At 45.5% G+C, this 25,297-nt stretch overlaps 1 protein-coding gene across 5 annotated transcripts in view; it reads left to right on the top strand.

Annotated features, from left to right (window-relative positions):
• Nucleotides 1-24,741, top strand: part of CACNA1F (calcium voltage-gated channel subunit alpha1 F) — a 562,890-nt gene extending 538,149 nt beyond the window's left edge. For all 5 annotated transcript variants that reach the window (XM_085629889.1, XM_085629888.1, XM_085629886.1 and 2 more), the window contains 2 exons: nucleotides 6,947-7,252; nucleotides 22,354-24,741. In XM_085629889.1, the coding sequence (XP_085486015.1) occupies nucleotides 6,947-7,252; nucleotides 22,354-22,626 (579 nt within the window). In that variant the 3' untranslated portion in view covers nucleotides 22,627-24,741. The remainder of the gene's footprint in view (nucleotides 1-6,946; nucleotides 7,253-22,353) is intronic.
• Nucleotides 24,742-25,297: the final 556 nt, after the last annotated feature.

The following is a 25,297-nucleotide window of genomic DNA, read 5'->3' as shown; positions in this document are numbered from 1 at the left end:
GCCACCCACGAAAACAAAAAATGCCCAAGCTTCGCCGCCAGATACCCACACCCATTGTCCAAAGGCAATGCGATATGGATGAACTGGTCAGGCAAATTTGCGTACGCCTTTCCACCTCTCCCACTAATTCCATTAGTGGTGCGAAAGCTACAACAGCACTCCCTCACACTGATTCTAGTAGCTCCAACATGGGCCAGACAACTGTGGTACACCACGCTGCTGGAACTCTCGGTAGTGCCACACCAAAAGTTACACCTCTCACCATGCCTCCTAACCCAGAACCATGGAGAGATCAGACACCCGGACCCAGCTCAGCTCAACCTTGCAATCTGGCTCCTGAGATCCTAGAATTCGGATACCTTAACCTTCCCCCCCGACTGTATGAACGTCATCAGAGAAGCTAGACGACCTACCACTAGAGCCTGCTACGCTGCAAAGTGGAAAAGATTTGTTGTTTATTGCCATAACAACACAATCAACCCTCTAGACGTATCTATACAGCACATCATATGCTACTTACTCCATCTACAAAGGTGTAACCTAGCATATACATCCTATATACATGCTACACCTCGCAGCAATTGCCGCTTACCTACAAAACAGACAGCACCTATCACTTTTCAGAGTGCCTACCATTAAAGCCTTCATGGAAGGCCTCAAACGAATAATTCCCCCCAGAGTACCACCCTCACCTGTGTGGAACTTAAATATAGTTCTCACAAGGCTAATGGGACCGCCTTTCGAACCTTTGCATAAATGTGAACTGCAATTTCTCACATGGAAAACAGCTTTCCTTGTAGCCATCACTTCCCTTAGGAGGGTCAGTGAGATACAAGCACTTACTGTACAAGAACCTTTTCTCCAAATGCACCCGAACAAGGTTGTCCTCCGTACTAACCCAAAATTCCTACCCAAAGTCATTTCCCCCTTTCTTCTAAACCAATCGGTAGAATTACCGGTTTTATTCTCGCAACCTCAAACTGTTGCAGAAAGGGCTCTACACACACTGGATGTTAAAAGGGCCTTGCTTTACTATATCCAGAGAACACAACCTTTCAGAAAGACAAAACATCTGTTTGTCTCCTTCTCTCCACCACATAAAGGCAACCCCATCTCTAAATCAGGGATAGCTAGGTGGATTGTAAAGTGTATACAGATTTGCTACCACAAGGCAAAACGCACGCTATCTGTTCCCCCTAAAGCCCACTCTATACGAAAGATAGGGGCTTCTATGGCTTTTCTAGGGAACATCCCATTAGATGATATCTGCAAAGCATCTACATGGTCAACACCGCACACTTTCACTAAACATTACTGTATAGATGTGCAAACCAAGCAACAAGCTAGTGTGGGCCAGGCTGTACTAAAAACACTATTTCAAACCACTGCAACAGATGCCGGTGGTCGCCGCTAGGGTTGGGAACTGCTATATAGTCTACGCAAAAGTGTGTAATCTGCAGCTCATATGCCTCGAACGGAATATGCTACTTACCAGTATGCATCTGTTCTTGGCATGTAGAGCTGCAGCTCTACACATGCCCACCCGCCTCCCCGGCTACCTGTATCCGTTCCAGTCTATCTTATTTAGATACAAGACACATGGGTTTCTTCACTGTTATTACTACGCTCCATCTTTCCCTGTTGGCGAAAAACAATCTGAGGATGGAGCCGAAGCCCATGCGCAATACGATCCAAAGGAGGAGTCACCGACCTCGTGACTTCCAAAGACTTTCCAAGAGGAAAAACAAACTGCAAACATCCGGGCCCAACACCAGATGGCGATCTATGCAAAAGTGTGTAGATCTGCAGCTCATATGCCTCAAACATAAAGCTCTACATGCCAAGAACAGATGCATACTGGTAAGTAGCATATTCCTTATATACCACTGCTTTACACTGCGGTGCAGCCAGTTTATATTTATATACCACTGCTTTACACTGCAGTGCAGTCAGTTAAATTTATATAACACTGCATTACACTGCGGTGCAGCCAGTTTATATTTATATACCACTGCTTTACACTGCAGTGCAGCCAGTTAAATTTAAATACCACTGCTTTACACTGCGGTGCAGCCAGTTAAATGTATATACCACTGCTTTACACTGCGGTGCAGCCAGTTAAATTTATATACCTCTGCTTTACACTGCGATGCAGCCAGTTCATATTTATATACCACTGCTTTACACTGCGGTGCAGCCAGTTTATATTTATATACCACTGCTTTACACTGCGATGCAGCCAGTTCATATTTATATACCACTGCTTTACACTGCGGTGCAGCCAGTTACATTTAGATACACCTGCTTTACACTGCGGAGCAGCCAGTTCATATTTATATACCACTGCCTTACACTGAGATGCAGACAGTTTATATTTATATACCACTGCTTTACACTGCGGTGCAGCCAGTTTATATTTATATACCGCTGCTTTACACTGCGGTGCGGCCAGTTACATTTATATACCACTGCTTTACACTGAGATGCAGCCAGTTTGTATTTATATTCCACTGCTTTACACTGCGATGCAGCCAGTTTATATTTATATACCACTGCTTTACACTGAGATGCAGCCAGTTTATATTTATATACCACTGCTTTACACTGAGATGCAGACAGTTCATATTTATATACCACTGCTTTACACTGCGGTGCAGCCAGTTTATATTTATATACCACTGCTTTACACTGAGATGTAGCCAGTTTATATTTATATGCCACTGCTTTACACTGCGGTACAGCCAGTTTATTTTTAAATGCCACTGCTTTACACTGAGATGCAGCCAGTTTATATTTATATACCACTGCTTTACACTGCGGTGCAGCCAGTTTATATTTAAATACCACTGCTTTTCACTGCGTTACAGCCAGTTTATATTTAAATACCACTGCTTTACACTGCGGTGCAGCCAGTTTATGTTTAAATACCACTGCTTTACACTGCGGTGCAGCCAGTTTATATTTATATACCACTGCTTTACACTGCGGTGCAGCCAGTTTATATTTAAATACCACTGCTTTACACTGCGGTGCAGCCAGTTTATGTTTAAATACCACTGCTTTACACTGCGGTGCAGCCAGTTTACAATTATATACCATTGCTTTACACTGATTTGTAGACAGTTTATATTTATATACCCCTGCTTTACACTGCGGTGCAGCCAGTTTATATTTATATACCCCTGTTTTACACTGCGGTGCAGCCAGTTTATATTTATATAGCACTGCTTTTTCTGCGGTGCAACCAGTTTATATTTATATACCACTGCTTTACACTGCGGTGCAGCCAGTTTATATTTATGCAGCATTGCTTTACACTGATGTGAAGCCTGTCATATTTATTTTCCACTGATTTACACTGCGGTACAACCAGTTTATAATTATTTACCACTTCTTTACACTGCGGTGCAGCTAGTTTATATTTAAATACCACTGCTTTACACTGAGATGCAGACAGTTCATATTTATATACCACTGCTTTACACTGACGTGCAGCCATTGTATATTTATATACCATTGCTTCACACTGATTTGCAGCAAGTTTACATTTATATGCCACTCCTTTACACTGCAGTGTAGCCAGTTTAAGTTTATATACCACTGCTTTACACTGCGATGCAGCCAGTTTATATTTATATATCACTGCTTTACACTGAGATGCAGCCAGTTTATATTTATATACCACTGCTTTACACTGAGATGCAGCCAGTTTATATTTATATACCACTGCTTTACACTGAGATGCAGACAGTTCATATTTATATACCACTGCTTTACACTGCGGAGCAGCCAGTTCATATTTATATATTACTGCTTTACACTGAGATGCAGCCAGTTTATATTTATATACCACTGCTTTACACTGAGATGCAGCCAGTTTATATTTATATACCACTGCTTTACACTGCGGTGCAGCCAGTTTATGTTTAAATACCACTGCTTTACACTGCGGTGCAGCCAGTTTACAATTATATACCATTGCTTTACACTGATTTGTAGACAGTTTATATTTATATACCCCTGCTTTACACTGCGGTGCAGCCAGTTTATATTTATATACCACTGCTTTACACTGAGATGTAGCCAGTTTATATTTATATGCTACTGCTTTACACTGCGGTACAGCCAGTTTATTTTTAAATGCCACTGCTTTACACTGAGATGCAGCCAGTTTATTTTTATATACCACTGCTTTACACTGCGGTGCAGCCAGTTTATATTTAAATACCACTGCTTTTCACTGCGTTACAGCCAGTTTATATTTAAATACCACTGCTTTACACTGCGGTGCAGCCAGTTTATGTTTAAATACCACTGCTTTACACTGCGGTGCAGCCAGTTTACAATTATATACCATTGCTTTACACTGATTTGTAGACAGTTTATATTTATATACCCCTGCTTTACACTGCGGTGCAGCCAGTTTATATTTATATACCCCTGTTTTACACTGCGGTGCAGCCAGTTTATATTTATATAGCACTGCTTTTTCTGCGGTGCAACCAGTTTATATTTATATACCACTGCTTTACACTGAGAGGCAGACAGTTTATATTTATATACCACTGCTTTACACTGCGGTGCAGCCAGTTTATATTTATGCAGCATTGCTTTACACTGATGTGAAGCCTGTCATATTTATTTTCCACTGATTTACACTGCGGTACAACCAGTTTATAATTATTTACCACTTCTTTACACTGCGGTGCAGCTAGTTTATATTTAAATACCACTGCTTTAAACTGAGATGCAGACAGTTCATATTTATATACCACTGCTTTACACTGACGTGCAGCCATTGTATATTTATATACCATTGCTTCACACTGATTTGCAGCAAGATTACATTTATATGCCACTCATTTACACTGCAGTGTAGCCAGTTTAAGTTTATATACCACTGCTTTACACTGCGATGCAGCCAGTTTATATTTATGTAGCACTGCTTCACACTGATGTACAGTCAGTTTATATTTATATACCACTGCTCCTACACTGATGTGCATCATGTTTACATTTATATACCACCGCTTTACATTGATGTACATCCAGTTTATATTCCCGTACTTTACACTGATGTGCAACAAGTTTACATTTATATGCCACTCCTTTACACTGTAGTGCAGCCAGTTTATATTTCTATACCACTGCTTTACACTGCAGTGTAACCAGTTTATGTTTATATATTACTGCTTTACACTGAGATGCAGACAGTTTCATTTTTAAAAACCGCTGATTTGTACTTCAGTGTAGCCAGTTTATATTTGTATGCCACTGCTTTACACTGTGGTGCATTCAGTAAAATGTATATACCACTGCTTTACGCTGAGGTACAGCCAATTTACATTTATGTACCACTGGTTTACACTATGGTAGACACACTTTACATGTAGGTATGACAACTTTACACTCATATTATAGACTCTGGTAAAGACACTTTTTGGCTCTGGTGCAGGATGGTGTACACACTGTCTATTAAGTAAAGATGATTTACACTACAGTAATGACACTTTCATCGAGGTACGGAAGTGTTACATTCTGGTGACTACACTCTGCATTAATCTATTGAGGCTTTGCAATCCCGCGGCCATCCTGCATATGATGTATTATTTGGCCTTTCCTCTGGATCAGATAGTCCAGGACATTCGGGCTGGAATCATGATGTTTCATCCTCGGTGCTGCGTCTCAGTGAGGCTGGGTTTGAGATTTCTAAGTCTGTTAGCCTCCTGCATCCTGCTCATCTATCGTGCCAGCGGGCACATGCATGCTCTGCAGTTGGATCTGAAGTCTCAGTGGACCCAGCACCAAGTGAACCTGTGAGATTCCATCCAGGGATTAGAGACTGCAAAAGATCTGCAGTGGTGGCTGTACCAGTAGCTGACCCTTATCCCTACCCTGCCCCACCCAGAACTTGCAATGGTGACAGGCACATCACTGCTGGATTTTGGAGCTCATCCGAGAGAGGTTTGGAGTAGAGGACTCTGATTTCCAATGGAGACCCTTGCTCCATAATGCCAATACGCTCTATCCGGCCGGCACACTGAACGGCTTAACCAGGAAGGAGGAGAACGGTTCTCCTAACGAGAAGACGCAGCAGATACATCACTTACTGTGTCAATTACTAAGCCCCGTATATGGAAGTGGGACGGCACAAGATTATTTACTGTTGCTGGCCATGATCTCCAAAGTAGTCTATGGAGTCATTATCTTAGAATACTAAATGCTAAGCCCTGCTGAAGTCTGCTGAAACTTCATCAGCTTGAGACAAAACACATGTTGGCAAAGGGCGCCACAAAAGAAATAAATCAACTTTTGAAACCACAAACTCAACTTTATTTCTGTGTGCCTGAAGAACCATATTTACAGCTGCTGTATATTCAGGTAACAAAAAGGAATCTTTATTTCAAGTCATGTTACTGTCTCATGTGTCTGTCTTTTTACTTGGGTGCAAACACTCAGTACTTAAATACAGGCTATTTGCCGTTGGGTATTACTACTTTGCACTCAACACTCTGTTTACTTAAGTATATCAGTTTTAGACTTGGACACAATGCTCTTCACCTTCCCCCTCTCCCTTTACTGTCTTTCTTATCTGACCTACAACTTTTTCCTGTGCCTCTCCACCCTCTCTGGGGTTTTATTTCCTCTTCACACAGTCGCTGTCCTTTCACCTTCTCTCTCACTGTGCCCTTTATGTTCTGTAACTTCCTCTCCGCACCCATTCTGTGCTGTCACTTTCTCTACTCCCGTCTTCTCTGGTCTCTGTCCCTCAACATCCTGTCTCAACCTTCTCTAGTCTCCATCCTCTTCCTTACAGTTCTCCGCTGATTCCACCTCCACTCTCCTAATCATCTCTCTCCTGCCTTCTCCATTACACCCATGATTCTCCGCTCAGTTCTAGATCCTAGTGCCCAATGACATGTTTCTGCCTCTGTTCCTTCTTCAGGTCTATGGCAGCTCTGGTTCTTGGAGAGCCAGTGGGCCCTCGCAGGGCTCCTCCTCATACTCTTGGGCAACACCCCCGAAGCGAGGCCGTCTTCTCTATGCTCCCCTCATACTGGTGGAAGAGGACGATTCCTGGGAGAAGAAGGATGATGGCGGCAGTAACCTTCCTCCCCACAACAGGGCCAGCTGGTACCTGGATGAGGAGTCAGAGGGGCCGTACCGGGCATACACCCAGCTCCGGGTACCCGGGCACATGAAGCACAGCCTCAGTGAGAAGCGGGGCAGTGCCGACAGTCTGGTGGAAGCTGTAAGTCCTTTATGATTCTCAGCATGGGCTCTTCCTAGAACCAGTAGTGAACCAAAGTGGGAGCTGAATGGGGCACAACTTGATACCAGCAGGAAACCAAGGTGGGGAGAGGATAAGAACGCACGTTGGGTGCAGCAGGGAGCCAACGTGATTGGGTAGAACCTTACCTGCAGCATGCAGTGACGTAAGGGAGCCATGGAAGAGGGCAGGACCTGCACTGTGTAGGAACTGTGGTGGGGACAGAATGAGGGAGAACCTAGAATATGCAAGAAACCAAAGCATTGAAGGATAAAGCAATACTTCAAAACATGAGGGTATCAGGTGAGCAGTAAATGCAGCTGGTTGTTGAACCTGCTCCCAAGACCAAACCATGGCATCTATAGTGTGCCTAAACGACAGGGTTTCAAGGCGCCTGCAGTCCCTTCTAGAGCATGTACCATGTCGAAGAGAATGGTTTTCATCCCCTGTGTGAAAGCACCCCAGGTCTGTGACTGCTTAGTATGTTGAGAAAACACATTCCATATTTTGGCCCCACAGCTTAGAATAATATATGAGTTACCTCTCTATTACTAAGGGGACATGGTAAACCTCTAAGCCACTACAGGGTTATACCCAAGAGGAGCTCCTGAAAAGTGATGTGGGTTATACACTGTTCACAAAACGCACATGACCAAACTTAATTTGAAATATTCACAGTAATTTATTATTAAAGTGTTTATATATATATATATATATATATATATATATATATATATATATATATATATATATATATATATATGTATATATGTATATATGTATAAAAAATAAATTAAATAAACTCTCAGAAGTGGCTTCCTGTATGAATAAATTGTTATATATCCTTATAAGTTCTGAAATACATCTCCTGTTACAAGCACATCAACGCATAACAATGAACATCGGATTGTTTTGTGTAAAAAGTGATCTTGCAAAACTTTGTCAACTCGCTGTTTCGGTAGTGTTTATATCCGCCACCTTCCTCAGGACTAGAACTTTTCATATTATACAATTACATTCAGTCCTTTACCTCCCCAAAAATATTTAACAGATGCCTGTCTAAACTAAAGTATTTTCAAAAACCATTGTAACATGCAATGACTCCAGACATATGAACCCCCCCCCCCTTGTATAATTAATTCTTCTGGCTGTTTGTATATTTTTCATATGAAATCAGAACATCCCCTCATGTTTTAGTATATATAGCACGGCCACAACTGAAGTACTTGATTGGACAAAAATAAGATGGTGTAAGAGTTAGTTTGAAGGAGTTCACGATGACCAACAGACCACTTGCTGCCTCAAAGGGGATCACCACGTGTGAGTACAGGTCACATACTGGGCTCTAGGGGGCTATCACCCCTGAGCGCATCCCACCCACTGGGCTCTAAGGGATCACCGCCCGAGTCACCGCCTTATACAGCCCACCTGCTGTAATGTGGCAGGCTCTCACCCCCAGATAGAGCTCACCTACTGGGCTTTGGAGCTATTTCCATTAGGTGCGAACCAACTACTGGGCCCCAGGTCAAGACTGCCTACAGGGCTCTGTGGCTGTTACCCCTGAATAAAGCCCACCTACCAGGCTCTGGGTACATGCCACTACCAGGCTCTAGGGGGCAATCACTCCAGGGTGCAGACCCCCCACTGGGCGGTAAGGTTTCACCACTCCAGGGTACAGTCCACTACCAGGCTCTAGGGGGCAATCACTCCAGGGTGCAGACCCCCCCACTGGGTACAGCCCTCCTGCTGGGCTCTAGAGGGCTATCACCCGGGTTAAAATTGACCGACCGAGCTCCAGGTGGCTATAGCCCCTCGGCGTAGCCCTCCTGCTGGGTTCAAGGAGGCTGTCAGTTCTGGGTACTGGACACCTGCTTGGCTATAGGGCGTTATTACCCCTGGGTACAGCTCACCTATTGGGTTCTAGTGGGCTATTTGAACTGGCTATAAGCCATCTACAGGGCTTTAGGGGATCATCACCACTGTTTACAGCCCACCTCAGCGACTCTTCACTTTAAATACATGTCGTGACTGGCGTGATGAAGGCTCTAAACCGTTTTGCTTTCCCACAGAGCAATAACTTTAAAACTTTCCAAAGGAGAGATTAGTCGCTCCTGGACACTTCTCCTCTTCTGACTAACATTTAAACACCCAAAAGCCCAATGCCAATTGTAATTCGGGACTGAGTGTGTAATATATGACTTATAGCACATGCCCTCCTATACGGGCGTAAAACAGAACAGTACAGGTGACGTTCGTCGTCCATAACCCTTATCATCCATGGCAGATAACCACTTATCAGCAACTGGCATGGCATGGAACAACGGAAGACATCGGCCACCTACCGCTGGCCACTGGAAGCACCAATGTGATCCTCTATGGCAGGTGCCGAAAAACTACATTCTTTCATTTAAGAGATGACTGTTACACAGACCATCCTGACAGATCTGACCATCTCCCCCTCACACCCTTGCCTGCTCAGGACCATAAAATCTCAGAATGGACGACCATGTCCCGCAACCAGCATAGTGGGCTGTAAACTTCAAAAAATCCATAACCGGAACGTGCAGAGCTGATGAGCATACTTCAAGCCATAAAGCATAAACTGCACATGTGTCTCGGACTTTAGCCAACACACCCTAAGCACTGAGCACAAGAACCCCACCTCGGTGGTTATCACACACAACACGGAAGCACTTGCCACATAGGATCAAACCAAAGGCAACACCCCTTCAACTACACAGTGTAGCTTGATTAAGCCTGGGTGGAGTTTTCGGAGTTCCACGAAGTGCAAAAAAAACTGTCACGCTACGCGGAGCTCGGCAGCAGAGTGCTTTAGCTAAATGCTATTCGCTGTAATTTTTAGTGCCAGGTGCTTGTCCGCACAGTGCAATCATCGCGAACTGTACTATGCACAGCGCAAGCAGGCGCTGCTGCCTTTCAACCACTCGCGCTCACCAACTTGATGTTGACGAACGGGTGCGAGGAAAAAAACTCCGCTCAGCAACGCGAAGGGGAGTTTTTCTGAACTCTGCGAGCTTCGCATAACGCGGAGTGTGGAAAACGCCTCAAACTCCGCTAGCAGAGCAGGGTTCACCACCCAGACTTAAGCGTGATGCTTTTATGGGCAGGCGTTTCAGCGCTCCCCCCCCAAACATATTGTTAGTAATCACTATATAACTGTCACAGTACAATCTTTCTGCTTGCTCATTTTGTATCACTCTGACCTGCCAGGGACTCTCTGCCATCATTGAGGTTGTTCACTCACTTCTCACTGATAATATACTTCTCTTCCAGGGGATCCTCGTCAATAGTGATAAGCACTGAATAGTCTCGCCCACACGCGGGGATCCTGGAGCACTTTTAAAATGTATACATATATGTATAACAAACTTTCTACCATAGAACCTTACATATATGTCTGCAGCCTAAAGAAAGTCTAAAAGTGGCCAGATTACATTTTAAAAAGAAATCAATTGCATAGAAATCGGGAATATGAGCCATTGTTAGCCAATAGGCTGCACTGCAAAGCATAGTTGAGAAAAACTGACACTGTGCCTTTAAGAACCTCACGGTACCCTCTGTATCTCATCGTGCTTCACGGGTGACTTTCCGATGGATACATCTGCATGTGGATTCCTCTCCTTTCAATTACCCCCATGTGCAGCATTCCATGGTAACTTTTCTCCTCGGCTTTCCCACGTCCACAAAGACTTGACTCTGCATGACATCATCGGAACCATAAGAAGACCTCGTTGGCGTACTGTCGTCAGTTCCCTTTTTTCTGCACCATCAACGCATAACGTTCTTTCCCACGCTTTACATTTCTGGGAGTTTCTTTGTTGCTGTTGTCGCGACTTTGTAGCTGCCGAAGATGACTACTCCAAGGAAGTCAAGTTTCAAGCCATGCAGAGAATGTGGGGGCCAGATGTCCATCACTGACCCCCATGAACATTGTTTATGGTGTTTCTCATCGGACCATGACGTCGGGACATGCATTTTTTGCAAGCACATGAATCCAAAGGCGCTGAAGGAGAGTGAGGCCAAATTATTCATGGCCAAGGTCAAAAAGCAGAAGAGAGGTTGTAGGAGGTCATGGACCTGCTCGAAATCGCCAACTCCACACACTTTGAGGTCTTCTAAGAAGCACAAGAAGAAGCTGCGCTGTGGTTCTCCGCATCGCTATTCGAAGGATGTGACTCTGAAGTCGGTGTCCCTGAGTCCCAGACATCATCGCAGGGATGAGATCTCTCCCACTTCTTCATCGGGAGTGTCTCCGGCTCTGAGAGCAGTGATTCCACTGGCTTCGAGAGATGCAACACCTCCACCATTGCCGAAGTCAACCACTCCACCTCTGGCTCTAGGATCTCCAGTGCCACAACCGGAACCAAATTTGATAGCACCTCGAATATCTCCAGAGCCAGTGGTACCGAATCCGGCATATCCTGCTTTCCCGGCTCCAGGATCGGATCTATCACCTTTTTAAAATACGTTTGGCTTGTTTCCCAGAGTCACGGACCCTACTCGTGTGCCTGTTGACCCCATGGGTCTGTTGACATATTCCCAGGGAGGTTTGACACATCACTTTCCCCAGGCACCGCTCATGCCATTCATGCCTATGGCTCCAAGGATTTGGCCTCTTCCGACACCAAGATTTTTTACGCTGTTGCAGTCCTTGGAGGGACAAGCTCCTCTAGATGATTCATCCCCAGCGCCCTCAGTTTATGACTTTAACGGCTTCGGCTCCTGTTCCCCTGGACCTCCCTTCAACACTGATCCTGAAGTCACCGGCACCTCGTCTGGCACCACCGACGCCGGTTCTAGGGATGAGGTCACAGAGAGAGGCTCAAAGGCTTTTGGAGGAAGAGTACCAGGAGGAACATGGAGGTGATGAAGAAGGAGAGACTGTTGATCCTGACCTGGATTTTGAGAGTTTGCAGTAGGCTAGTGGCCTGGACACCTCTCCTGAGTGGGAGCTTTCATCTCCAAAGGGTCTGCCAATGCAGGAGGTGACCACATATCATGCTGTGATCAGAAAGATTGCAGACCTCTTGGAGTAGCCTCTTCCTACAGCGGAGTTAAGATCTAATATTCTTACGGAGGTACTTTATTCCCCTTCCTCTGTTTCAGAACCTCTGCTTCCCTTCAATGAAGAGTTGACAGAGCCCATGGATGTCTGGCAGAAGTCAATGTCCAACCCATCAGTTTCCAGAACAGTGGCAAAGAGGTACAAGGGGGCTCTGGTGGATCCTGCTTTTCTGTTCACCCATCCTCCACCGGAAAGCTTGGTGGTACAGGCTTCATGCTCTTTAAGGCTGTCTGCAGGTTCTTTCCCATCTACAGCTGCTGATAGGGAATCAAAGCTAACCCTGGGTGTAGTACTACGTTACGCTCACGAAGCATGCATAGTTTGCACTACTACACACTACGCAAAATGCACGTAGCACAGTGCCAAAACTGCTAAAACACACAGTGTAGCAGCATAATCAACAACACCCACAAATGCTTTGATTCAGCAATTTTACATGCTAAAAAGCATAGAACCAATTCACAAAAGTGAACTTTGACAGTGAAAAAATTAGGTAATGAGAGAGGTGATGATTTTGGGGTCCCCCCTAACCTAGGGGGAGGACCAAGCAAATGCCTTGAACACAAAGAGCATATCATGCTGGTGAACGATTCAGTGGTGGTCCCTTCCTCCTAGGACCACCCCAAGCACAGTTATGGGCAAAAATACAATCCCAACCAAAGGCCCTGCAAAGCATTATGGGACGAGATTAGCAGTGGGCAGTGAATATTATACTGTCAAATATCAAAATAATTCTACAAAGAGCTGCAGTTCAAATAGTCGTTACTAGATGTCCCTCACGAGTCAAATACAAAAGCATTGAAACCCTTTCATGAAGAATTATTTTGATATTGGACACTATAATATTCACTGCCCACAGGACTCAGCCAGGAAGGTTGTCCCAGAGTTGCCCGAGGAGGTACAAGGGCATTTCTCAGACATGTTGTAGAATGCCCAAGCTGCTCACCGTCAAGTGATCCAATCTGGTCTGGACACGGCCAACTCAGTAGCCAAGGCGGTGTGATCGTCTGTGGCAGCCAAGGTTGCGTGGTTCAGGATTCTCGCCTGATGTCCAGGCTACATTGCTGGATTTGCCCTTCGATAGATCTTGCCTATTTGGGGATAAGGCAGACTCGGCGCTTCAGTGCTTTAAGGATAGTAAAGCCATAGAGAGGTCTGTGGGGCTTCAATCCCAACAGAGGAGCTTTGGGCAGTTCCGCAAGTTTTGTGGTTTTGGAAGAAACTTGTCCTTTGGTGCCAGGCAACAGCCACAGCAGCAGCAGGGAAATCCCTTGTACAGGTCCTACAGGGGAAAGGGCAGAGGTCGTCTGCAGGGTGCTGCAAGACAGCAATTCTCCTCCTCCTCTTGTGCCCCACCGGCTGGTGTGGCAGGGAAGCAGCTCTAGCCCCACTGTCCTATAGCATGCTTGTCCCATGGGAGGATGGATGTCCTATTATTTACAGATCTCTGGGTCTTGAACATCGTAAAGAATGGGTATGCCGTACCCTTTCGGGAGTTCCTCCTCCTTTTCCTCCCTGTCAGGGCTTTTGCTAAGAAAAACATCTTCTGCTTCTCCAGCGGGAGGTCCTGTCATTGCTGCAAAAGGGTTCAATCAAGGTGGTTCGGGAGCAGGAAAGGGGTAAGGGGTGCTACTCCCTGTACTTCCTCATACCCAGAAAGGATGGTCGTTTGCGGACGATCCTCGACCTCAGGGGTTAGAATTTTTACCTCAAACAAGAGAAATTCATAATGTTGACCCTAGCTCAGGTTCTTCTTACGCTAGAGAAGGAAGACTGGATGGTGTTGATCGATTTACAGGATGCGTATTTTCGCATTCCCATCCTGAAGTCGCATCGGAAGTATATCCGTTTATGGTGGGGTCTCAATGGTACCAGTTTGTGATCCTTCCATTTGGCCTTACTTCTGCACCTCAGGTTTTTACAAAGGTGATGGCAGTGGTGGCAGGACATCTCAGAAGGTTGTGGATTCCTATTTTTCCCTATCTGGACGATTGGCTGCTCAAAGCAAAGTAGCCAGAGATGGTGCTGCATCAATTGCAGGTAGCAACACAACTGTTGTTCGAGTTGGGTTTTTCAATAAGTGTACCCAAATTTCACCTGGTGCTCTGTCAGTGCAACCTGTTCATAGGGGTCTTACTGGACACTATGGTAACTTGTGCCTTCCCGCCTCTACAGAATATTCTAGACAACCAGGCTATGATTCCACTTTTTCAGAATGGAGCGGTTGTTCCAGTCCTGAAGGTCTTGCGCCTGCTCGGTCTGTTCGCTTCCTGCATACTGTTGGTCAGTCATCCTCGCTGGCACATGAGGGCCCTCCAGTGGTGCCTCCGCAGGCAGTGGTTTAATCACAATGTGGAGATCTCACCCAGGTGGTCAGGATCTCCAGAGACACTGCAGCGGATCTGCTATGGTGGAGTGCTTTGTGCACCCTATCTCCAGGGAAACCGGTGGCCACAGTGAATACGGATGCCTCCACTCCAGGGTGGGGGGCACATCTGGGGGATCTGGAGGTCAAAGGTCTTTAGTCTCTTGAGGAAAGCTTGTTTCACATCAATCTTCTGAATTTGCGGGTGATACTTTTGGCTCTCAAGGCCTTCCTTCCTTCCCTTCGCGGTCAGATGGTTCAAGTCCTAACAGACAACACTACCGCGATGTGGTATATCAACAAACAGGGAGGAGTAGGATTGCATCTTCTCTGCAGAGAGGCTCTGTGACTCTGGTCCTGGGCTCAGGACTATTGGATTTGCGTAATTGCAAATCCGATGACCGGAGAGCTGAATGGGTGTGCGTGCGTACAGTCTCAGTCGGCAGTACTCAGCTGATCACGAGTGGCGTCTCCATCCAGAGGTAGTCCTCCACATTTTCAGGATGTGGGGTTTTCCTCAGTTGGACCTGTTTGCCACTAACGAGAATGCACGCTGCCTGTTATGCTGCAGTCTCTAGTATCCGATGCGGGGAGTGTTGGGTGACGCATTTCATTTAGATTGGGGCTTAAGTTTCCTCCCATACCCTTGATTTCTCAGGTTCTGAGGAATATTCGCCAAGATCGGGCCCAAGTCATATTGATCGCCCCGGATTGGCCGCGAAGTATACGGTAAACAGACCTTCTTTGCCTCTCATTGCACCCTACGCTCCGTCTCCCTTTTGAGGGCAGACCTCCTCTTGCAATCGCAGTGGCAGGTTCTACACCCCCACCTCCAGAGTTTACACCTTCATGCCTGGAGATTGAAAAGGGCAACCTGAGTTCCTTCTCTCCCACTGGATGTGGTGGGCGTTATATTATCAGCCAGAAGACACTCCACCAAACCTGTATATTCTTGTAGGTGGGCTATGTTTGTTTAATGGTGTGGAGAGCGATCGATTGATCCTTTGCAGGCCCATTTGTCTGATGTTCTGAGTTTCTCTCTTTCACTAGTGCAACAGGGTTGTGCACTAGCTACTGTTAAGGGCTACTTGTCTGCCTTGTCGCCTTTTCTCTGTTTACCAAATCAACCCTCTTTGTTTAAGTCTCCTATAGTCATGAGATTCATTAAGGGTCTCACTAATAGGTTTCCTCCCACTCCTTTTATCATGCCTCAGTGGGATTTTAACTTGGTTCTCACATTTTTTATGGGTTCACCCTTTGAACCATTGCATAGTTGTCCCTTAAGTTTTCTAGTGTTTAAAACTATATTTTTAGTTGCAATCACTTCCGCTAGTGAATTGCAGGCTCTTACCTCCAAGCCTCCTTTTACATCATTCCAGGTGGATAAAATGGTTCTTAGGACCAGAGCTGCTTTCCTTTCTAAGGTGGTTACTCCTTTCTACTTGGGACAGTCCAGCACCTTACCCACTTTCTACCCTCCCCCTTGCCCTTCAAAGGAGGGGGAGAGACTTCATCACCTGGACCCTAAGAGGGCGGTCAGCTTCTACCTGGACAGGACTAAAGACTTCAGGTTGGACGACCAACTCTTCATAAGATATGAGGGTAAGATGAAGGGCAAGGCTGTCTACAAAAGAACGCTGTCGTGGATCAAGATCTGCTACGCCCTGGCCAAGAAGGAGTCCCCTGAAGGTATTCAAGCTCATTCCAACAGGGCTAAGTCTTCTTCTTCGGCTTTAGCTAGAGGTGTTCCTGTTGTAGACATCTGTAAGGCGACAACTTGGGCCTCCCTCCACACTTTTGCAAAGCATTGTTCTTTGGATTCGGAAGTGAGGAGGGACGGCCATTTTATGCATTCTGTGCTGCAAGATTTTTTGGTATAGGCAGGTGGGCACCCTCCTCCAAGAGCAGGACTGCTTGGGGATTCAATTCAAAAGGTGAGGAATCCACTGGCAGATGTATCCATCAGAAGAACAAGTTACTTACCTTCGGTAACGCTTTTTCTAGTGGATGCAGTATCTGACTGTGGATTCCTCACTGACTCACTGGCCTCCCCGTTGTCCACCCTTGTATACCTGCTTATAACAAAACATAATCAGTGTATATCTTATGTGATTTATTATTGCAGTCATGTTAATGTTAATGTTATCGCTACTTATAAAGCGCACTGTGACCCAATGGGCATCCTGGCACTGACACTTGGCACTGGGAAATGCCTATGATGAAGAATTTCCAGGTTTAGTGGTGTTTGTATACTGTGTATACTTGTGAAAATATTGTCGGTTCAGCAGTTTGCCTTGAAAAAATGGATGGAACTGGTGTCAGCACGCTGACGAAGTTTTGTTATGGTGCCGATGATGTCACGCGGAGTTGCCTGCAGAGCCGCTCCATTCTGACGTCCTTGTCGACGTGGGGGAGCTGAGGAGAAAAGTTTCTGAGCAATGCTGCACATTGGGATAATTCACAAGGTGAGGAATCCACAGGCAGATACTGTATCCACCAGAAAAAGCGTTTCCGTAGGTAAGTAACTGGATGATGATGGATAATTGTCTCCCGCTGAAGGCTAACAAAACTGAGATTATACTTGTTGGCAAGGCCCAAAAACTCTGGACTCCTGATTTGTGGCCCTCGGAATGGGGCACAGCATCTACTCCAAACTTAGTGGTAAAAAATGTGGGGGTTCGACTAGATCAGGCACTCACTATGAAAGAGCAGGTTGGGACAATGGTAGGAACCTTTAGGGCGGGCTTTCCCTTTTCTCCCTTACTCTACGAAGAAGACTTTGATTCAGGCTCTAGTCATCAGCTGTCTAGATTATTGCAATGCCTTACTGGCTTCCATCAATCAGACAACGATTTATAAACTACAAGTGGTCCAGAACACTGCAGCTTAGTATCATAACTAACCTCCCACCTAGAACGCCTTTCTCTCCCCTTCTGCACTCTCTTCATTGGTTGTCAATTCATAAAAGAATCATTTTTAAAATGTGCTGTCTGACACATAAATATTTAAATGGCAAAGGCCCAAGTTATCTGTCTGATAAGCGTTTCCTTATCGGCCAGACAGATCATTGAGATCTAGTGATAAAGCCCTGCTTATAGTTCCTTGAATAAGAAAGTCTCGTCCAGGAGGCAGGTCTTTTTCCTATCTGGCCCCTCTGTACTGGAATAGGCTTCGCTCTACCTACGTCATTGCACGGATCATTCCCAATTTAGGATATTTCCTAAAACTGATCTGTTTGCAGTTAGCTGAGATTCGGTATGGGATGCTGGGCTGCGCCAATATACCCCTACCTCAGTGATTTGTGCACTTTACAAATTAAAATAACATAACATATCTGGTCGATGTCGAGAAGTATGACGTGGAGGGCAGAATAGCTACTGGTACACTGTCAAAGATGCCGTCAAGACACCACTTGATGTCAAAGCATCCTTGACATTCGCCATCGATGTATACATCAGCATCAACATTCCATTTCGTATCGTCGTCAAAGCATGTCGACATCGAGAGAAAAAAATTTGACATCGAACCAGAAGACACAGTCTTTGCTAACAAATTCACCACCTGCTACCGAGTCAAGGCCTCACTCTAAATCAAGGGCCAGATCCCAATATTTGACTTTGAATATATATCCACGCTGGCTTCAAAGTTTTCAAAATAGACCTGTACCACATATATAGCACTCTGAATATTCTCATGCTTAATCACCATTGAGGGTTACACCGAAGATTCAGACCTCCAGTACTCCATCTCCCAGGAGGTCTGCATTGCCTCATTTTTTTCAGGTACACTGTCAGTGCCCCCTACTGGTCCTACAGAGCTCCTAGGAAACCCGCATCTTACGACTTCTCCAAATAGGTTTCCACAAAGATCTAGGAGTCCACGACATCACTGCTCCAGATCAAGAGTTAAATCTAGGAGAACTTCAAAAACCATATCTACGTCCAAACAGTCTACAAGATCAAGCAGATGGTCTAGATCTTGGTACAGAAGAAGATCTCCATCTTGAACAACCACTACTTGCTCATCATTCAGAGATTATGCACCCTCTCAGACAGGCACACCTCCAGCAAGAGTTGCTCCAATAGATGATCTTCTTACCTTTAACAAGGTTTTAATAAGAGGGGCAGCAAAATGAAATATTTATATACCTACCCCTACTAAGTGATCTGGGAGGTGTTACATCCGAGAGTAGCAGCACGGTCACTGCTTCCTCTGGGTCCTGGCCTATTAGAAGCTGTGATGCAATTACTCCTTACGTCTGCATCAGTGAAGTCTCCTCCATCTCGACTTCTTACAAAATATAAGCCACCTGACCAGGACCCACTGTTCATTAGAACAGACCTTCCTCCAGATGCGGTCATTGAAGCGTCAGCAAAAAAGTCCCACACTGTTTCTCCTCCTTCTTCCTTCTTCTTCCGTACCAGCAGACAAGGAAAGTGAAGAAGTAGATGCTCTTGAAAAAAAGACGTGTGGAGCATCAGCATCTACAATGAAGGTGCTTCTGCCTTGTTGGGATTGGTGGCAGGAGGAGGCTCCTCATCGCCAGAGAGGACTGAGGATTTGTTCTTGATATTTTCTGGTGCAGAAAAAAAGGACCAAAAGAAGAGTTCAGACCCATTCTCGATCTTCGAGAACTAAACAAGGACATAAAGAAAGAAAAATTCAGAACGTTGGCATTACACCAGACCTACTCTCAGCTACACCAAGGAGTCTTGATGTGTTCAGTAAACCCCCAAGGTGCCTACTTTAACACTCCAATAACAGCAAACATCGAACGTTTCTTCAGTTCATAGTAGGCTCTCAACATTACCAATACAAAGTATTACCTTTCTGACTAAAATCAGCTCCTCGAGCATTTGCAGAATGTATGGCCATCATCGCAGCCCATTTCAGGAAACAAAAAAACCTTGGTCTAACTCTACCTTGATGGCTGGGTAATATAAGCCATTTCAGCAGCGGAGACAAAGAAACAATTCCAGTCTTGCCTCAAAACACTAATCAACCCAGGTCTTCAGGTAGATCATAGAAAGTCTACAACCTACCCAGTTCAAAAGATACAATACCTTGGATCCATACTGGATACCCATTCCGCAAAGGTGTATCCTTCATTGAAGAGGTTATTATTAATCAGTATGAAGTATCACAACCTCTTAGCTACTCGTCATCGAACGGCGAGGCAGATCGCATCCGTATTATATCAGTCTTCTAGAAGGAAGAGCTGTTTACCTGGCCCTTAAGTCTTTCCTTTCATCAATAACATCAAATTATGTTCTTGTTCCGACCGACAATACAACAACAACGTATCACTTGAACAAGCAAGGGGGAATTCACTATCGACCCCTATCTCTAGAAGCTCAAGCCATATGGAAATGTTTAAAAGCCAGAAACGTAACCATAACAGCTGTTCATCTTCCAGGGGTTCAGAACGTACAGGCAGATTCACTCAGCTGGGTATTTCAGGAAAATCACGACTGAGTTCTAAACAAAGCGGTCTTGCAAGACATTTTTCAAGACTGGAGCTATCTCCGCAGATAGATTTGTTTGCAGATGTAAACAACAAAAAATACCAAGACTACGCATCCATATTCTTACAATCAGGGTCGAAAGGAGAAGCCCTTTTGATAGACTGGTTAGGGAAATTTCATTATGCGTTTCCCCCAATCCCTCTCATACTAAGCATTCTGATCAAATTAAGTCCAACACCAGAATGATAGTGATAGCACTGGAATGGCCTCGTCAGTGGTGGTTCATGGATCTTCTTCACCTGTCAGAAAAAGCACTCCAGAGATTGCCATGCAGGCAGGATCTCCTGTACGAGTTAGGGGGACAGAAACTGCACCCCAACAATCCATCACTGAACTTGACAGCGAGGCCCCTGAGCTCCTCACATATGGCCATCAATACTGCACGGATATTTTACAAGAGGTTAAAAGGCCTTTCATGAGAAAATCATATTCCATTAAGTGTAAGAGGTTTTGCTTATGTTGCATCCAAAACAGCCACAATCCATCCTTGAGTCCCGCAGAAGTGCTGATACATCATCTGTCAAGGTCTGATTTACAATTTTCTTCTATTGAAGTTGGTCTTGCTGCTATAACTGCCTATAGAAAGTCTCCATCACAAACATCTTTCTTTTGAAAATCTTGTCCTCTCCAAATTAATGGGACCCCCATTTGAAACCCATTCATAAAGCCTCTTTACAACATTTTACATGGAAAGCGGCTTTCTTAGTAGCTATTACATCAGCTCGCAGAATGAGTTAGATTCAGGCATTATGTTCTGTCGAACGATACACAGCATTTAATGGTAACAGAATTGTAATGAGAATTCATCCCAGTTTTCTTCCCAAGGTAGTTTCAGAGTTTCATATTAATCAAACCGTTTCATTACCTACCTTTTTTCCCAATTCATCGACTCCAGCTCAGAAATCTCTGCATCCTCTCTTTAAGTGTTCTGATATTTTATCTATACAAAACTAAAGATATAAGAAAATCAGATTGTCTTTTTACTAATTAAGGTGCAGTAAGGACAGACTTTCCATCATCAAAACAAGCCATTTCTAGCTGTATAGTTTCCTGTGTACTTCTTTCATACCAATTACCCAAGAAGCCCCTACCTGGTAGACGTACACATTTCACAAGTGGGAAAGGCTGCAACTTGAGATGTTCTTAGAAATGTTCCCATTTCAGAAGTATTTAGAGCTGCTACTTGGAGATCTGTTCACCAATCAATCAATCAATCAATCAATCAATCAATCAATCATACCTTTACTAGACACTACTGTCTAGATTCAGACCCGAGAGCGGCTACTCAAGTAGGGCAGGCTTCTTTGAGGAACCTTTTTGTGTGATTGCTGGGGCTATTTTTATTTAATGTCTGCTTATTATGGGATGGGCTTGCTATTCTGTTCAGTGCTTATGACTGTCGATGAGGATCCCCTGGAAGAGAGAGAAACGTTACTCACCTGTAATCCTAGTTCTCTTCCAGGGGAATCTTCATCAAAGTTATAAGCAACCCTTCCACCTCCACGGACAGGGATTACTACAGCTCTCAACAACTGACTCACTAAGAATTCCTGATTGCTATTAAGATGACCGGACCTGTCACCTGTGAAGCATGATGGGATGCAAGGGGTACTGTGAGGTTCTTAAAGGCACAGTGCCAGTTTTTCTCTGCTATACTTTGCATTGCAGCCTTTTGGCTAACAGTGTCTCATATTCCCTTTCCATTTAAAAAACAAAAGGTTTGTAAAAGATTTTCTGTGGTAATGTTTTATTATTGACACCATTTCTATGCAATTGGTTTCTTTTTTAAATGAAAAAGTAATGCAATCTGGCCACTTTTAGCCTTTCTTCAGGCATATATGTAAGGTACCACGGTACAAGTTTTGTTATAAAAATATGTATAAATGTTCGAAGTACTCCAGGATCCGCGCCTGTGGGCGAGACTATTCAGTGCTTATGACTTTGATGAGGATTCCCCTGGCAGAGAACTAGGATTGAAGGTGAGTAACTTATTTTTCTTCCTGTCCCTTGAGAGTGTTCACTCTGCACAGTAGTTATCGCCCTGTCCCATGTCCTTGTCCTTGTGACCTTTCCTGGACTATGTTTCTAACATTCTTTCTTCTTGTAGGTTCTGATATCCGAAGGACTGGGTCTCTACGCCAAGGATCCCAAGTTTGTCGCTTTTGCAAAGCGGGAGATTGCGGATGCATGTCACATGACCATTGATGAGATGGAGAGCGCTGCCAGTGACCTGCTGAGTCAGAAACGGAAGGGGAGCACCAGCAGCGGACCCTTCAGTGAGCCCTCGGCCCCATGCCAGATCTACAGTGATGAAGAGTCGCTGCGTTGCCGTGACGAGGAGGATCTGGGGGATGAGATGGCCTGTGTCACGTCCTTCTGATGTGATGGGCTTTAGTGGGCTGACTCGACCAGCCCGAGGTTCAGTGACTGGCGGTGTCTACTTCGAGTGGACATTGCAGGAACATGGCCCTCAGTTTTGGGTGGTAGGCATCGCCAGCTTGGGTGTTAGAGTCTGACATTGCGGGAGCACGGTCCTCAGAGATACCTAGACTCTAGGCACTTGGTGGTAGGCAAGGCTATGCCAGGTATCAAAGACTAATAGTCTGTACTTAGAGCGGACATCGCCGAAACATGGCCTTCAGAGATGCCTACTCTGTAGGCATTGGGTGGGTGGTACGGCCAGCTGAGGTATCAGAGACTGACTATAATTACAGCTGAAATCGAGAGACTCCTACCCACTAAGCATTGGGTAGTAGGCATGCTAGGGTGAAACCTCGGGTAACACAGGCTGGCTACTGAGTAAGCAGGTACCTGGCACTCAGAGACACCTGCACACTAAGCATTGGGAGGTAGGCATGGTGAGTCTCTACTTACAGTGAACATCATAGGAACATGGCCTCCAGAGACACCTACACACTAAGCATTGGGAGGTAGGCATGGTGAGTCTCTACTTAGAGTGGACATTACAGGAACATGGGCGCCAGAGACACCTGCACACTAAGCATTGGGAGGTAGGCATGGTGAGTCTCTACTTACAGTGAACATCATAGGAACATGGCCTCCAGAGACACCTGCACACAAAGCATTGGGAGGTAGGCATGTCCAGTCTCTACTTAGAGCGGACATCACATGAGCATGGCCCTCAGAGATACCTGCACACTAAGCACTGGGAGGTAGGCATGGTGAGTCTCTACTTAGAGTGGACATTACAGGAACATGGGTGCCAGAGACACCTACACACTAAGCATTGGGAGGTAGGCATGGTGAGTCTCTACTTAGAGTGGACATCATAGGAACATGGCCCTCAGAGATACCTGCACACTAAGCATTGGGAGGTAGGCATGGCTAGTCTCTACTTAGAGTGGACATTACAGGAACATGGGCGCCAGAGACACCTACACACTAAGCATTGGGAGGTAGGCATGGCCAGTCTCTATTTAGAGCGGACATCACAGGAACATGGCCGCCAGAGACACCTGCACACTAAGCATTGGGAGGTAGGCATGGCCAGTCTCTACTTAGAGTGGACATCACAGGAACATGGCTGCCAGAGATACCTGCACACTAAGCATTGGGAGGTAGGCATGGCCAGTCTCTACTTAGAGCGGACATCACAGGAACATGGCCCACAGAGATACCTGCACACTAAGCATTGGGAGGTAGGCATCGCTGCTCTCTACTTAGAGTGGACATCACAGGAACATGGCCCTCAGAGATACCTGCACACTGAGCATTGGGAGGTAGGCATCGCTACTCTCTACTTAGAGTGGACATCACAGGAACATGGCCCTCAGAGATACCTGCACACTAAGCATTGGGAGGTAGGCATCGCTACTCTACTTAGAGTGGACATCACAGGAACATGGCCGCCAGAGATGCCTGCACACTAATCACTGGGAGGTAGGCCTGCTAGTGTGAAACCTTAGGTATCAGATGCTGGTTACAGAGAGAGATGGCAGGGAGGCACCCGGGTTATCTCTGCATCTTCTGTGATGCTGTGCATGACCAGGCTCTACAGGCAGGACAGGTGACTCCCGCAGAGGAGTATCAGCGCCACCTGCACGCTGCTTCATTTAGCACTGGCACCCACTCTCTCCCTTAACCTGGACAGCATGTTCTGAGCTAGAAGGCAGATCTAGGGCCACACTGGGCACCAGAGGTTGGCTAAGACAGTAAACAGGTGGGGAGAGGGCCTTCAGCATCCCCTCCACACTCATGAGGTCCAGGGGGTTGCATTGAAAGGGAAGGTGGGCCTCAGGGATGGGGCTTGAGCTCTACTTCTTCTCCTATCTCTTGGGGTCTCTTCCCCAACATGAGACTGAGAGTGAAAGCATCATGAGTGGCATCTGGGTGGTCAAAACTGAGGCTGACCATTCTCCCAAAGCAGGAGTTCACCAACTCGGAGGAACTTTTTTGACACGTGAGGTGTCACAGCTCCGAAAGAGAACTTTAATGTGCTTCTGATGTATATAAGTGTTGTATTTAGTAAAAAAAACCAAAAACACTGTGACCTTGTTCTTCGTTATATTATCTTTTCTGTTAGGTGCTACAAAAAGGGTTTCAGAGATTCTGCAGAACTGGGCTCTGTAAGACGTTGGTGGCCATGACCTTTTAGGGGTGTTCTCTCTCCATCCCTTGAACCTCTTAATCTCCAGATACCATTGACTACTCTTTATTTCTGATGGATACAACTACCTGCAGTTCCTATCTGGATCCCGAAACTTTTTGATACCTCTCTCCACACTGGTAGGGGGTGCCTGCTCCACCTCCGCTCCACACACAGCTGCGCATGACATCACTGGAGTCATAAAGCGCCCCCGTTGGTGTGATGACATTAGTTCCCCTTTTTTCTGTGCCATCGACTCGATCCGCAGCTCTTTAACCTTCCTCAGGAGGAATTCGACATTTTCTTTTAAAAATGTGATCTTAGTAACGGTATCCTTCAAAATGTTGTTGCCCAAATGGTCAGGATTCAAGCCGTGTAGAGACTGCGATGTGCAGATGTTCATCACTGACCCTCACGCCATCTCTCTATGGTGCCTTGGATCTGG

Source organism: Triturus cristatus, chromosome 10 (genome assembly GCF_964204655.1).
Source record: "Triturus cristatus chromosome 10, aTriCri1.1, whole genome shotgun sequence".
NCBI lineage: Eukaryota > Metazoa > Chordata > Amphibia > Caudata > Salamandridae > Triturus > Triturus cristatus.
Note: the sequence above shows the minus strand (reverse complement) of the source record. Positions and strands in the feature narration are given on the sequence as shown.